This window comes from Prionailurus viverrinus, chromosome A1 (assembly GCF_022837055.1).
Source record: "Prionailurus viverrinus isolate Anna chromosome A1, UM_Priviv_1.0, whole genome shotgun sequence".
NCBI classification, from domain to species: domain Eukaryota; kingdom Metazoa; phylum Chordata; class Mammalia; order Carnivora; family Felidae; genus Prionailurus; species Prionailurus viverrinus.
The window spans coordinates 9,702,318-9,719,148 of NC_062561.1; the positions used below are offsets into that span (position 1 = coordinate 9,702,318).

The 16,831-nt window shown below is 45.1% G+C and overlaps 1 protein-coding gene across 1 annotated transcript; it reads right to left on the reverse strand.

The window, feature by feature from the left end:
- Positions 1-347: 347 nt before the first annotated feature.
- HMGB1 (high mobility group box 1) lies at positions 348-6,652 on the reverse strand. The gene is made up of 5 exons (XM_047878843.1): positions 6,502-6,652; positions 4,124-4,286; positions 3,754-3,899; positions 3,090-3,264; positions 348-2,048 (listed from the first exon to the last, which is right to left on the reverse strand). Exons 2-5 carry the CDS (start codon positions 4,271-4,273, stop codon positions 1,872-1,874), a joined length of 648 nt encoding a protein of 215 aa, XP_047734799.1. The 5' UTR covers positions 4,274-4,286; positions 6,502-6,652; the 3' UTR covers positions 348-1,871.
- Between the last annotated feature and the right edge of the window lie 10,179 nt (positions 6,653-16,831).

The following is a 16,831-nucleotide window of genomic DNA, read 5'->3' on the forward strand; positions in this document are numbered from 1 at the left end:
CCGTGGACTTAGAAAATTGGTAAATTCAGCTTTATGATCACTATTGTGTTTTAACTGCTTCGGGTGCCTCGCTTTTGAAGAGCTACTATCTTGTTTAACCCAACATACTGAAAATAAATTTTTCCGCACCTAGATCTATAGCATCCTCTGAGAACACGCTCAACGTTTGACAAAACGTTTTATCATTAAGCTATTTGTAGTTATAAACCAAGTATTTTTAAAGGGAAGAACTTTGCCAGACCTTATACTTGTTTAAATGGTGTCGGCTGAGAGAGACTATTGGAAAGATTAAAATATGTATATATAACAAAACCTTAAAATCTTAAGTGAAAGCCATTTAACTAATATTTAAAACCTCTGCAATTATTAGTTTATTAGTATCATCCAGGACTCAGATGTTCAGTATTCCTCCTGAAATTACATAAACAAACGCAAATGGAAAGAATCCAAGTCAAAATTATATAACAAAACAGCACTCCATCACAAAAGCGTGTAAAATTACAAGAACGCTATTTTAAAACACTGGCACTTTAAGAGAACGATAATCTCAAAAACCACAAAATTGCCAAATTGTTCCCTAAACTGCTAAGTAGATAAACATGACTCTAATGAATGAGTTTGGGTTTCGTAAAGAAAAATCAAATTCAAATCCGATAACTCCCCTACTGAAATACAAAGTTTTAAGCGTCTTCTTCCCTCAGGCCTGTTTGATTTATATAAACGAGCAAACTACAATATAGGAAAATATACCGGATTTTCAGTGTGGCATACATTTTAGAAGTTGGCCCAATTAATTAAAAATACCTTTAATGGAGAGTCAAGTTTCCTAAGAAATCCGTATTTAGAGAAATAGAAGACATTTACAGCCAGCACTTTTTTTTTTTTAATTTTTCCAGAGCCTTTGCTGGGACTAATGTCAACAAAAAATCTAATATGGCAGTCTTGTATTTTAAGCTCACGCTTTTGGGGATACATTCTCAGGTCTTCTTTAATGTGGGAACTGCAAATATAACTGCCATTACATGGTAATGGGAGTTAAAGAATGTAGAGTCCTCATGTAAAGATTAGAACATACTTTTTCTCTTAGTCCTTCAAGGACAGACTTTCAAAATGTTTGATTCTACTAATCCCATGCTGTGGTTACTCTTCACTTCGTAAATGTGACTGGGCTATGTGAAATCTGCCATCAACTGATCAAGATTGGAGTTTCAGTTATGGATGAAAACTGTCTCAATTCAACTTTTATTACCCTCATCATGAGTATGCAGGGTGTAGACAGAGCTTTTTAATCAGCTAACTATATGAAAAGATAAACACTGTAATAATCCATGTGATCCAAAATGGGCAAAAGCAAAAGACTAGCTTCCCCTCAAGAAGAAAAATTTCAGACCTATGAAAAGGACAACAATACTAATAAAAAAAATTGTATTTACTTAGAAGCATTCAGAATGTCAACAAAACAGCTGCAACTTTTTTTTTTTTTGCAATTACAGAGTGGTATTCAGTTAACAGAACAACAATTATTTCGTATAAGCTGCATCAGAGACAACTGAAGATGAAAAAACTACCATCCCCATATATAACTAATTTGTGCTGTGCACCAACAAGAACCTGCTTTAAATTTCCATGCCAATTTACAACCCCCATACTGTACCAGGCAAGGTTAGTGGCTATTGGAAATACCACCGGGACAGGGCTATCTAAAGACACATTCGGTAGTGTGTTAACTATACAAAAAAAGACACTGTACAGTTTAAAAACAAATCTTACACAGCCTTACATTTCAATTTTTTTCTTTAAAAGGAGTGAGTTGTGTACAGGGGGGTTAAATGCTTTATAGACAAGAAAAAAAAAACTGCGCTAGAACCAACTTATTCATCATCATCATCTTCTTCTTCTTCTTCATCTTCTTCATCTTCCTCCTCTTCCTCATCCTCTTCATCTTCCTCGTCCTCCTCCTCTTCCTTCTTTTTCTTGCTTTTTTCAGCCTTGACGACTCCCTTTTTTGCCGCGTCAGGCTTTCCTTTAGCTCGGTATGCAGCAATATCCTTCCAAAATAAAGTCAAGAAAAAGTGGAAGGAAAGACAGGACAGTTAAGCAAGGGGAGAAGGAAAAGTAACTTACGAAAAATCAAGATCCCAGTTACGCGAAAATAACCACGTATCTGCACTCACCCCGATCCCATAAACGCCTAGGACGGAGGAATGCATATGAACGCACCCAGAGAACTGCAATTAATAACCCGTAACTCATGGAATGACATGGTCCAATATTTGCAATGTTGTGCGCCTCACTGAAGTACAATTAGGTACCACGTCCTAACTTTAGTTGATTAAAACTAGAATGTAGAGACTTTGATTAAAGGGTAGACACTGCCACCTTCTGAATGCAAAACAGCAATCTACAGGTTTCTATCAGACCCTAATCCAGAGAAGGAAATTTTGTCTTAAAAGAAAAAAAAAAGTAAATCTGCCAGTAAGCATGCAATTAAGAAACATCTAGAAATCAACATTTTTCCAGATGACTCAGTAAGCTAAAATTTAACTTGCTACTCCTATTCAAAGTATAGGAGATAAAGCTTTTTCTTTATCAACTTACTACACAGTTCAACATTATAACTTTTTTGAAATTAATAAAGTTGGGATTTCTGTTATTGAAGGAAGGGAACACAAATACTTCAGGACAGGTTTATGAAGGACACGGTCTTCATTATCTTGCCCAGACTATTTTTATGTGTCTGACCATTTAAAAAAATCACTTGACTAAAAGTGACTACCAGTAAATTTAAATCAGAGAATAACAAAGCCAGCTTAAGTGTTTGGAAGCTGTACCCAAGTAAAAAAAAAAAAACAAAAACAAAAAAACAAAAAACAACTGATCGATCTGAACTTCTATACTCTCTGAAGGATGGAAAAGATTTAAGATTCAGCCAGCGGCACACGGAAAGGAGCTGAGAATCTGAAAACTGCATTACACCCCGAATTCTTAGAAATCCGCAAGAAAGTAGGAAATTGAGATGAGGTACCAAGTATAATCTAATGTCGGGCATACCCTTTCCTCATTACACCGAACAAATGCACACTTCTTACCTTTTCATATTTTTCCTTCAGCTTCGCAGCCTTCTTCTCATAAGGCTGCTTGTCATCTGCAGCGGTGTTATTCCACATCTCTCCCAGTTTCTTTGCAACATCACCAATGGATAGGCCAGGATGTTCTCCTTTGATTTTTGGGCGATACTCAGAACAAAACAAGAAAAAGGCCGAACTAAAAAGAGAAATTTAATTTTAAGTTTACTACGGAATGTGTGTTGTCCTGCTATATAAAAGCTGCTGCTGATTTCTATCAGGCCCTGGACAGGGTGCAAATATTAAAATATGCTAAATACCTTTTACAACCAAACCTCCATTCACGGCTATCTGACTTAGGATGCTACTAGTTGAACATGTACTATTAATAAATGCAAGAGCTCCAAAAGCAATTCTGTGAAATTTTAAGTATTTCGGAGAGATGGTATTTCTCAAGAAACAAAACAAAGTTACATTTAGGAGACAGATTAAGTGAAGAAGGCCAATGTCTAATTCAAATGCTCCTCCCATTCAACAGGAATTCTACTTACAATATCCAAATAGACCAATGTAAGGCACTTACCAGCTAAGAAACTTTTGATTATACACTCCAAACCCACAAGGTGGCTTGCTAAATTTCTATCTGATTCTACCGCAAAACCCTCCTGGAAATAGGTAAGATACTCACGGAGGCCTCTTGGGTGCATTGGGATCCTTGAACTTCTTTTTTGTTTCCCCTTTAGGGGGGATATAAGTTTTCATTTCTCTTTCATAACGGGCCTTGTCCGCCTTTGCCATGTCTTCAAACTTTCCTTTCTCTTTAGCAGACATGGTCTACAAAAGAATCATTTGTAAACTGAAATCGGTAACCCAAATCCTACTAAACTGTCGCAAAAGTACTAACATGACTAAAACCGGCATCCTTTGCTATGTACTCACTCAGCAGCCTGTTCTAACATCCCTACTCACGTTATGCAAACGGCACCGAGGCTTTTTAAAGACCTTGATTTGGATTTAAGTTTTTAAAAATCCCTCAATTATGTTTTAAGCCCCCTTACCTTCCACCTCTCTGAGCACTTCTTAGAAAACTCTGAGAAGTTGACTGAAGCATCTGGGTGCTTCTTCTTGTGCTCCTCTCGGCAAGTTTGCACAAAGAATGCATATGATGACATTTTGCCTCTCGGCTTCTTAGGATCTCCTTTGCCCATGTTTAATTATTTTCTAAAAAGAGAGAAAAAGAAATGGTTGAGGTTAGCAATGAAATTATGGGATTCTATGAGCACTTGAATTTTGTGGGGAGTGAATGAAAACCAAAGTTGGGTTATTTAACACAGTAGTGGCATGAACCTCCGATAATATACCAAACAAGAAAATGGCAGGGACAGCTAATGCCTAGAAGAGGCTATGCCAAGCAAAAAGAAACACACACACACACACACACACACACAAACACAAAAAACGGTCCTCCAGTGTGATCTCAAAAAAGTGTAGACACAATGGCATCCTCATACAGTATTCGTTACTCATCTGCGGGTATCCGCTCCGAATGAACACCTAGGCGGACATTTAAAAACTTTTTAAAGGCACAAAACCATTTTGTGATCCACAGAACCAGGGACCGCAAAACTGGCGCTGCCGGTTCGTGGATCGGCACCACGTCGGGCACAAAATAGGTGAGAGCCCGAGCGGGTCGGCGTCTCCAAATTACGGGCCTAAACCACCGTCTATCTCAAGTTTTCCCAACGAGGACTTTAAAAATACTCTCTGCACAAAACTTTGCCGGGAGGAGGGAGGAGGGAGGAGGAGAAAGCTCCAGCGCCGGGACCCAGGCTGGGGGGTTGGCGGTGGTATTTGTGCGGCTGCCACCGCGAGGCAGCCTCGTTTCCTATCGGTTTGGCCCCGAGATGTATTTCAGTTCTGACTAAACACGTCCGGTCTGAAGTTTCTTCGAGTAAACAAGGATGAGGGACAAAAGCCACTCCTGCTCGTGGCTCTGCCTGCCCCCCCCCCACCAGGAGTGTTGTTTTTGTTTTTTTTTTCAATCTGCGAAAGTCGGGGCGCCTCGCGAGACGGGCCCCGCACACCTTCCCGCCACTCGGCCCCCACCCCCAGAACTTCGGTGGCGGCGGGGCGGCCGAGGAGACGCGGGGCCGCGGCCGGGCCTCCGGGCCCGACCCGCCCGCGCCGGGGCCGCCACGTGCGCCCGCCCGCCCGCCCGCCGGCGCAGGCCCCGCAGGCCTCCCCCATTTTGTCAGGCTCGGCGGAGGGAGAAGCCCCGCTCGAAATGGGGGCTGGCTCCGCCCGCGGCCGCCGGGGCCGGCGCGCACGGAATGGCCGCTGCGCGTCTTCCCCGCCTGCGCCGCCGCCGCCGCCGCCGCCGCGAGGGCGAGCGCGAGCGAGAATATGGCTCCTTCCCTTTGTGTGTGTGTGTGTGTGTGAGTGTGTGAGTGTGTGAGTGTGAGCGCAGGCGGGCGGGGTGCGCGCCGCGCTCTGGCGCACACACTCGGCCATTACAGCCCGGGGGGGGGAGGGGCGGGGGGCGCGCGGGCCCGGACCCTCCCCCCTCCCGGCCCGCGGGGGTGGGGGCCGCCCCGGGAGGCGCCCACCGGCCCGCCGCTCCCCGTCCCCCTCCGCGCGGGCCCGCGCGCCCCGGCCGCCCCCGCACGGAGAACGCGGGGCTGGGAAGAGAGGAAAAAAAAAGTTGCCTCGGAACTGCTGCGCCCAGCTCCCCCGCCCGCTCCCGCCCGCCTTGTTTTCTCTCCAGCCAGCAGCGCCGGGCCGAGTCAGCCATGTTCCAGCGAGCGCAGCGGCGCCGCTCCCCCCGCCGCCGAGCCGCCGCCGAGCCGCCGCCGCCGCCGCCGCCGCCCGGGCACAGGCCGGCGGGCCCGGCCCCGCGCCGCCGCCGCCCCCGGCCCACCGCGCCGCCTCGCCCGCAGCGCCCGCCCGCCCGCGCTCGCCGCCGGCGCCCGGCTCTCTGCGGCGGCCAATGCAGCCCGTGGAAGCGCCGCCGCCTGCCCGCCTGCCTGCCCGCCCGCCCGCCTGCCCTCCCGCCGCCGGCCCCGCCGCCCGCCGCCCCCCGCGCACGCCGGCCGCCCGAACATTCGGCCCGGGGGCCGAAAACACGTTAAAAAAATTTTTTTTAATTAAAAAAATTTTTTTTGCGCCAGTCAGCGCGGACGCCGCCGGGGGTGGAAACTCGCGGGGCTCGGGGTTCGCAGCGCCTCAGGCAGCCTGTGGGCCGGGGTTCCGGCGCGGGGCAGGGCTCCCGGCGCCCGAGAAGAGGCTCGCTCCGTGCGCAGTTCCCCCCACGGTCCCCCCTCATTTGCCTTTGTGTGGATCCTGACCCGCCGGCTCCCGGCCGCGGGGATCCGGCCACCGCGCGGGGTGGGGAGCTGCCGGAGGCGCTCTCCCCGCCGCGGCGCTGCCCCAGACTCACCCTCAGCGAGGCACAGAGTCGCCCAGTGCCCGTCTGGCTCTCACTTGCCCCGGCGCTGTCTCTATGGAGCTCAATGTACTGCAATGGCTGTGAGAGCGGGAGCCAGACGCAGCCTCCTCACTCTCTCCGCTCTGTAACATTACTCTCCAGCCAGCGCGGCTCCTATTGGCTACCGCCAACTCACGGGGCTCGCTCATTGGCCCGATACCTCCCATTGTCCTGACCAGAGCCCGTTTGCTATTGGCTGTCTCCGGGGACACGTCATCAAGGATTGAAACAGCGCGCAAATCTGAATGTGTGTGTATGCCGGGCAAAGAGGCTGAGGCGGGAGAGGCAGAGGCAGAGGCAGCAGCTGCTACGGGAAAGCAGAGCTCTATGGTGTATGTGTGCATGTGTCTAACCCAAGCCAGCCCCACACCGGAGCGGCCGCCGGGGCGGAAAGGGCCTGACTTTTCCACAAGTGTCTCCAACTCCTCAGGCAAAAGAGACACTCACAGGCCTCCCCCCCCCTTCTTACCCCAAACTCACTTCCAAAGCCACTGAGATAAGAGGCCCCAGAATTTTAACAGACCTTCAAAAGTGAGGGCGACGGTACGAGATCACGTCCCCTGAAAACTGGGGTGTCTGCTAATGCAGAGGGGTGAAGGCAGCCAAGATTCGAGCCCCTCAACAGCATATGGTTGCGTTACCCTCTAGATCTCGGGAAAGGCAGGGCTTTTCTTCTAACCAAGTGACACGATCCAGTCAGCCGGTTTTAAAATACCCCTTTTCTGGGCTCATAAGCCGGAACGACAAGCTTGCTGAGCAGCCGAAATCTTGACTCCCTGAACAGGCGTTCAGTTTCACTCTTTCTCTTGGTTTGATCGAGTTTCCCAGCATGTCTAGAACTTTTTATGTAAATACAAAGCACTGTCTTAACTTCCTGGAAATCAAATAATTATTCCATGTAATTAAAGCACAGCTCCCTCGTTCTGATACGGGGTACTCTAGCAGGAACCGTTCGTGAGGGCCTGCTAGAATTAGCAAATTCATTAGAGACCACATTTTTAACTGTTTGGCTGTTTTCTTTGACTTGGTGTGGATTACTGTTATAATCAAACGAATCCTTGTGATGCTATCTTTCCCTCCCATCACACCACTTAGTGCATCCATGTAACTGCTCTAGGATTACAGCAGTTGTAGGTGTATTGTTACCCGAGGATTAGATGCAGGCAGAGAGTGCGTATGCCCAAATCCACAGGCTGTGGTTTCTCTAACTCACCAAGCTGGCTGGTATTAACAGACATACTTATTACGTCTGTAAAGAAAATGTACTAGCTATAATGGCCAGTTCTGAAGGCTATACTTCTATGAGTCTTTTATGAAACTATTATCTATTCCTCCTTAGCCTATGCAGACCACACCCCTATTCGGTTATAACAGACTTCCCCTTTTTCACTCTCTAATGGAATGTTTATACACTTTTAAATCCAGCAGCCAATTCTTCCCAAATGTGATAGATCTAAGTTAAAACAAGTCATTTTCTTATGTTAATTTCATTTCTTATATCCACTCTAAGCATCCATAACCTAATGCGTTTGCTCCCATTTGTTAGGCTCTTTGAGAATAGGCTCCGATAACCTTTCCTGACCTATAGATAACCTTTTTAAAAAGGCTGGTCTCTGGGATTACAGTCCTGTGGAAAGGACAGTACATACAAATGCACGTGAAAATCAGCATACTATTAATATGTAAACTAGCATAACGTACATGCAATATTTAAAAAGCAAGCATCTAAAGGTAACTTTTATTTTGTTATTTTCACACATATTTACCCTTGTCTACTTTCTCTATGAATCACATTTTGCGCTCCATTCGAATCTACATATCTACCTCAATTCTGCTTTACCTTCTCGGGGCCTATATTACAAAATATTGATAAAAATTGTCTACATTTTAAACGGCGTCCATGATATCAAAATCTGACTATTATTTGAAGATAGCACTATCAGCATTTTTCAGGAGCAATGTTGGATTTGCCCTGTCCCAACGACACGACTTTTACCAGTTTTCTGTAATAGCTAACTCCTGCCAGGCTAAGTTCATGGTCACAGAACTGCAGGAAAGTATGGGCCCACACAGGTTTCTATTTCAGCAGGATGGTGCGGTGAGTAATAGGCACTAGATTTAAATAGAGACCTGGGTTCAAATCCCAGCTCTGCTACTTACCAGCTTTATAATCTTAGGCAAGTTGGTTTTTGTTTTTTTTTTCCCCTTCAGGTGTTTATTTAAATTCTAGTTAGTTAACATACAGGACACCATTGGTTTCAGGAGTAGAACTGAGTGACTCATCACATACATACAACACTCAGTGCTCATCATAATGAGTGTTTTAGGCAAGTTTTTTTAACCTCTTTGTTGCTTCTTCAATTCTCTCAGTATAACATGGAGGTGGTCACAGGGTTGTTGGAAAGATTAAACTTTCCTTTCAAAGGTTTCAAATTGTGTCATGCACATCCCTTCAAACCCATGATTTAGAAAGCATCAAGTACAGTTAACTTGGAGTTTTTCTTTATTATTTTTAATTTTATGAGGGCAGTGGTTGCAAATCTAATGAAGTCTTTTTATTTCAATCCTAGACTCAAACACTAATCTTCATCCATTCTAGTGAAGATGCCTTTATATATTCCCAAGTGTAACAGAGGCCAGGTCAGAGGAACATAAAAACCTCCACTTACAGGCACAACATTTCTCATGTTTGTTTTTCCATTATATAGGGAGGGAAAGGCATAACAAGGAAAGACGCTTTTCAAGAAACCCTACAACTTCTAGCTCTAATCCTGCAACCTTGATGTTCACTTACTCATGATGGTAGACCCCTTCCTTCCTCAACATGAATCACTGGCCAGAAACTGGCATACAGTTTACGTTAGAGTTCTTGGGTGTTTGATCTTAAATTACAAAGATACCTAATTCAAAAAGCCTGAATGCTCTCTCCCATACCTCATTTAGCTAACTGAACTGCAGATCTTCACTAATACAGTTTACACCCTTCCTGAAGCCTGCCTCAATCTCCTCTACAGGGTAGGTGACGGGCCTCTCTTCTGCGATCCCATAATATTCTGTGCATTATTTATCGTGTTCACAAGTGTGCTTATCCAGTTATGGGTCTGTTTGTCCTACTGCACTGCATCCCTTAAAGGCAGGGACCCTAGCTTATCTTTGTATCCCAAGCACCTACCAGGGTGCCTGGCATCTGGCAAGCACCAAATAAAGTCTGTTGAATAAATGAATTAACAGCTGAAAGAGTACTTACTGCAAATTATTGTTTTAATCTTCCTCTTCCATCTTTGGAGATAAGCATTGGGGTCTCTCTAAATCAGAAGGCAGGAAAATAGAGTAATAAGTAATAAGTAAATGTTAGGATACTAAAAGTGAGGATAGATGCCAACTGCATCATCATTTTTTGTTAAATGTTTGTTTTTGAGAGGGAGAGAGAGTGCACGCAAGCAGGGGAGGGGCAGAGAGAGAGAGAGGGGCAGAGGATCCGAAGCGGGCTCTGCGCTGACAGCAGCTAGCCCGATGGGGGAATCGGAGCTCGAACTCATGAACCACAAGATCACGACCTGAGCCAAAGTGGGACGCTTCATTGAGTCACCCAGGTGCCCCCGCATCTCAGTTTTATAACTTAACATGGGGAAGATGGGACTGGGGGGCTGGAGGGGATCTCAAATTTAAACAAACACACACATTTTTAGCAGTTAACAGTTTCCAACTCGGCCAAGGTTATTCCTTGTTGGATACAGTGGACTATGGCAAGCCAAACAAGAATTTATCACAGAAAACTGCAAGAATGTCTGCCCAAAGGTTGCTTCCAACAGACATTTGAAACTTAACTCTAACGTAAAAAAATACAAAATGCAGACGGGGCTGTTAAGTCTTTGGCTGAAGGATATTAATTCCTCCCCCAATGCAGTGAGTCCTAAAGTCAAGCTATGTGAATTGTCCTGTTGTTTCGCTTCTCGACAAGGGCCAGGTTCTGAAAAGGAGTAGAAACAGTAAACCAAAATGTCGGATGAGGTCAACCATACTACGGATCGTACATACTTAAAAACCTTTTTTCTTCAAGGGTGCTTAAAACAAAGGAGAGAGGAAATCAGGAAAAGAAGAGCACAGGTTTGTGAAGTTTGGACTCTGAGCTAGGACACTGAGTTCCAAGTGCCCTCCTCCACCCCCCACCCCCACGCACATGGACTTCTGGTAGCCCCTAAGGCCTGTGCTCCGTTTCCCCCACTCTTACTTAGGACTAGTGAAACCTTATCTAATTCGAAAGGATGTTACGGGATAGGCACAAAGCAAGACCAGAGGCAGGGGGCTGAGAGGTGGTGTTACATTTGTCAGTGCGTGGAGAAGGCCAAGCTGGTCCTGAGTTGCTTAAGTATTTCTGCCCCAGCCAGAGTTTTCTGTCTGAATGTGGCTTGCAAGTAGGGAAAGGAGTGAGATCAGCTGCACTGATGGCGGAGGCAGAGCAAACAGTCCTGAAGCTAATTTATACCAATAATATCTCTAGAACTGGAATATTTCACTGGTGAATAAGGAAGAGATAGCACACCTTTTCTGAATAAGATGCCTGTTCTCTCGCCCAAGAATGGTACACACGAGGAGGGGAAAGCTTATCTGCAAAACTTTTTGTAAAACAATGATCTAAATTCTTTTTTAACGTTTATTTATTTATTTATTTATTTTTTGAGACAGAGACAGAGCAGGAACGGGGGAGGGTCAGAGAGAGAGGGAGACACAGGATCTGGAGCAGGCTCCAGGCTCCGAGCTGTCAGCACAGAGCCCGACACGGGGCTCGAACTCACGGACTGCCGAGATCATGACCTGAGCCGAAGTTGGACGCCCAACCGACTGAGCCACCCAGGCGCCCCTCCCTGTAGAACAATGATCTAAATCCAACAAAGATCACTCTTTTAGGTCTTGATCTCACGAACCACATCAACAGCCCAAATTCAACTGCTGTACTGAAAGTGTCGCAAACCTTAGGAATCAATGTCTTAGCATACCTAGGACGGCTGTAAGCAAAAAGACAGACGACAGCAAGTGTGGGTGAGGATGTGGCGAAATTGGAACCGTCATAGACGGCTGGTGAGCATGTAACATAGTGCAGCTGCTTTGGAAAACAGTCTGACAGTCCCTCCGAAGGTTAAACATAGAATTACCATATGACCCAGCAATTCCCACTCCTAGGTATGTATCCAAGAGAAACAAAAACATGTCCACACGAAAACCTGCGCATGAATGTTCACGGCAGCCTCATCTGTAATCATCAAAACGCAGAAACGATCCAAATGCCCGTCAACAGTGGCGTGTATGAGTGATTAATGAAATGTGGTAGATCTATATGGCTGCATATTATCAGCCATAGAGGGGAATGAAGGACTGATGCATGCTGAACACGGATGAACCTTGGAAACATCAGTCTCAGTTAAAAAGGCCAGTGACCCAAGGCCACGTATTGTAGGACTCCATTCATATGAAATGTCCAGAATACAAACATTTATAAAGATGGACACTGGATCAGTGATAACCAGGGGTTGGGAGCTTGCAGGGGAAGGGAGTGACTGCTAATGGTGATGGGGCTGCTTTTAGGAGGACAAAAATGTTCTAAAACCGTTTATGGTAATGGTTGCATAACCCCGGGAATATACCAAAAACCATTGAAATGTATGGGAGTTATAGTTCCATAAAGCTATTTTTTTGAAGAAAGGAATAAATGTTTTTATGAGTGGTTTTGATTACCAAACATAGAAGGGGATGACAGAACACTACCCAACTTGCTAGTTTTGTCCAGAACTTTCCTGTTGCCCTGGTGTTTAACACCTCGTGAAAACGAGAACCGTTCTCTTCGTTAGGTGAAGATTTCATCTATGGTTGGAGTTACACGTTATATGCTTAAAGTGTATTTGTGCTACAAAATAATGTGAAGAGAGTACTGTCCAGGGGTACGTTAGGAAGTTTTTCTTTTCTTTTTTAAATGTTTATTTATTTTTGAGAGAGAGAGAGAGAGAGAGAGAGAGCACGAGTGGGGGAAGGGCAGAGAGAGAGACAGAATCCAAGGCAAGCTCCAGACTCTGAGCTCGTCTCTCTCAAAAATAACTCGTGCTCTGTCTCTCTCAAAAATCAACATTAAAAAAACATTTTTAGGGGCGCCTGGGTGGCGCAGTCGGTTAAGCGTCCGACTTCAGTCAGGTCACGATCTCGCGGTCCGTGAGTTCGAGCCCCGCATCAGGCTCTGGGCTGATGGCTCGGAGCCTGGAGCCTGTTTCCGATGCTGTGTCTCCCTCTCTCTCTGCCCCTCCCCCGTTCATGCTCTGTTTCTCTCTGTCCCAAAAATAAATTAAAAAAAAAAAAAGAAAAAAAAAAGAAAAAAAAAGAAAAAAAAAACACAACATTTTTAAAACATCACGTTTTCCCACCTAAGCTTACCTCCTCATATCCTCATGGCAATCCTGACTTGCATTTACGGCCTTGGCTTTCAAGGTTTCTGGATAGGACCAATACAGTTTGTATATATTAACATTTGAGAAGAAGTTCCACGGAACAATACCTACCATTACTGTGACAGAGTCTGATTTTTCTCCTTAAAATCCTAAATTTACTTCGCAGCCCACCATCAGGCCCCTCGGTTTGCAAAATGCTGCATTAGGGCTGTAGTAAGCAAGCCCTGTTTCCCGACAAGGGTAGTAGCATCAGCCCTTAGTAACAAGTGTGGGTGCTGCAGGCTGACTGGACAGGACTGAAGAGACGGGCAGGCCGGGAGACATGCCCAGCACCCAGGTCCTGCAGCCAGAGTGCCTGCCGCAGCCCAGCAAGGGAGTTTAGGCACCAAGACTGTGGGACTGCCCCAAGACTCTGAAGACGGGAAAGGGGAGTGCTCTGCTCTGCCAGGGAGACCCAAGACAAAAACCAGTGCTCCAGGCCACAGGCCTCTGGGAAATGCAAAGAGGTTGACTGCCAGTCCCCAAGGCCTAGGAGGGCCATCCGGGCAGCCCCCGTAAATATCCTCACTGGCGCGAGATTCCCCACCTTGCACTTGCCGCGAACGAAAGCCAGAACTCGGAGTCCCCTCTGCCCATCAGGCACTGGACTGGCGGGGAAGTTGGCCTCATCTCCCAAAGTACCAGGCCTTTCTGTTTCCAAACACAGAACACCCAGAATGCCTTGCGGGACTAAACAGAAGCTGATTGCGGGCCCATACCTGTTGCTCAGGAGGAGGTTAATAAAAAACAAGAACAAAACCAGCAACACAACGATGTGTATACTTTTTCGGAAAGGTTGCCGTTGATCCTTGTTCTAAGGTTTTCCTTTGGCTTCCAAGAATGAGAATAAGGAAGTAGGAAGGAGACAGCACAACTTGCTATATCCTAAGTGCTACCAGCAAATTGGTACCACATTTGGAAGCAGAACTCTGATTTGGAAACATTCATGGCATTTCACCAGCGGTTTTGCTCCTAGGAACTATTTAGAAAATAATCAGAAAGAAGTAAAAAGCACAAAAAGTTTGATGAAGAATACTAACTGTAGCATTATCTACAAGGTGGAAACGACCTACATTATCTAATAACAGGGGCTTGGTTAAATAAATTCTGGTCCATCCTTCCGACGGATTACCACGATGCAGCTACCAAACTGTTACGAATACTAAATTTAACGACACGTAAAAATATTCACAGTATCTTATCAAGGATCCCTGGTTTGAAAAAAAGCGTGTACGTAAATCCAAAACAGAATGGAAGGATATACTAAAAAAAAAAACATTAGTAGTGTTTATTACTGGCAAAAGGTTTTCTTCTTTACTCTTCAGTATTTCCTCAGTTTTCTACAATCAAGTTATATTACTTCTATAGTTAGAAATAAAAGCCCCTAGGGGTGCCTGGGTGGCTCAGTCGGTTGAGCGTCCGACTTCAGCTCAGGTCATGGTCTCACGGCTCGTGAGTTCGAGTCCCGCGTCGGGCTCTGTGCTGATGGCTCAGAGCCTGGAGCCTGCTTCGGATGCTGTGTCCCCCTCTCTCTGCCCCTAGCCCACTCACATTCTGTCTCTGTCTCCCTCAAAGATAAACATTAAAAAAAAATAAACATTAAAAAAAATTAAAAAAAAGAAAAATTCAGACTTCATTACTCTAGAAACTCTTCCCTATGAGGAAATATACTATATATATATATATATATATATATATATACTATACTATATATACATAAATCATGCACATTTGTCATAGCCTTGAAGCAAAGGCATCTCCATTGTTATCAAAAGGTGACCATCCTGATAACACAAATCAGAATTAGGTAATTGTTGGAAAGAAAAGTATTAGCATCGACTTGAAACAACTTTTACCTCTCATCTCTACTGAGGTGTCTTCTTTAGTGGATACTCCTTCTTTCTCCATAATTCAGTCCCCAGTCGTCTTTTTGCTTCTTTGCTCTCTTAGAGACCTAGGCAATCCACTCCACATTGACTCTTAACCTCCATCTCTATGTAAATAGCCCTGAACTTCCCTTTTAGCCCTGGTCTCTCTCCTGGACCCCACCACTTAAACTGACTTCTCAAGCTCACCTTCCTGCCTGCTCTCCAGAGGACGCCTCTTTCCGATTTCTCCATTCACTCCAACTTCCCATGCTGGCTCCTATTCTAGGAGTCTGTGATTCCCCCTTCTAGCTCTTTCCTCACATTAAATTCTATAATATCTATGTCACAATACTTTGAATCATTTCCTTTTTTCATTTTTATTGGCCCCAACTCTGGTTCTGGCACTTATTATTCTGTGGGTCACGACGGAGACGTTGGAACCAGACGCCCATAGGTTAAAAATCCTGGCCCTGGCACTAACTAGCTGTGTCACCTTGGGCCAAGTGAATTAACCTCTCTGAGCCCCAATTGCTCCTGTAAAATGGATCATACTCACCTTTTCAAAGGGGGGTTGTGAATTTAAACTAGCCCGTATACATAAGAGCTGAGCCTAGCATGTAAATTGCTTAGAACACTGTGGACGATCAACAGATGTTGGCTGTTTATTTTAGATTATTTTAAAAACTGGAATTATCAATGCTTTCCTAATGCATAAAACTCCATTGCTGAAAAAATTTCCACTTAATTACAACATTTTCTTCCAAACTAACTATACAGTCTTCCCCTGGCCTTCAGGGCCCTCCTAGTAAGGCACATTGCTCTCTGCTTTCCTTCCACTGCTCTATTTTCCAATCGACCTGGACCTTGTACTGTCCTACCTTTGAGCGTCTGGTCACGTTGTTTCTTCTGCTGGTAGTGTCCTTCCCCCACCTCTACGTAAAATCCAACCTGTCCTTTAAAAGCTTCCCAACCTTTTGTAACTCTGAACTTGGTGAGCTTTCTTTCATTTTTGAGCTCTGCCTTTCCAATGGTGCTCTAGTGCTGTGCATAGAACAATATATTATATATGTTGGAACCTATATAAGTATATTATATATCATCCTCTCTTCCTCATTTTTATTTCCCCAGTACTTTGTTCATCATGGGCACCCAATACATGTCAGCTGATGTAAAGGTGATGCCTGACTTTCTGTCCACACCTACCACGCTGTCGATGCTGAATTTTAAGAAAGGGCACCTAGGATTCCCTTCCCTTCAGAGATTAAATTACATTCTTGCATGTTGGCTTTAGGGACATGGAGCAAAATGTATTGTCATGTTGTCATTTTTGTTGGTCAAAATCAGTGGATATTGGCAACTTCACGTTCAATTTCTATTTAGGGTGGCCCCTATCCTGATGATTTGGGGCAGTGTTTTTATGAACTGCTGTTTTAACAGATTTTCTTTTCTGCTTTTTACGGTGTGAGGTGTTGCTTTAGTTTGTAAGGTCAAAAATAGATTCGTATTTTCATTCATGTATCTTCTTAAAAATCTTTCAGGTCAAAATACCAGGTTTCTTTCTTTTTTTTTTTTTTTCATTTTTTTTTTTTTTTCAACGTTTATTTATTTTTGGGACAGAGAGAGACAGAGCATGAACGGGGGAGGGGCAGAGAGAGAGGGAGACACAGAATCGGAAACAGGCTCCAGGCTCCGAGCCATCAGCCCAGAGCCCGACGCGGGGCTCGAACTCACAGACCGCGAGACCGTGACCTGGCTGAAGTCGGCCGCTTAACCGACTGCGCCACCCAGGCGCCCCAATACCAGGTTTCTAAATGGCTGCATTTGTGTGGCAACAAAGACGCTTTCTGAGGTTAACACACATTTTTTTCCTACATATTCCCAGATATCACAAGAGTTCATGAACTCCTCAAAAGCGTTATCATTGTTCCTGTGTAGAACATT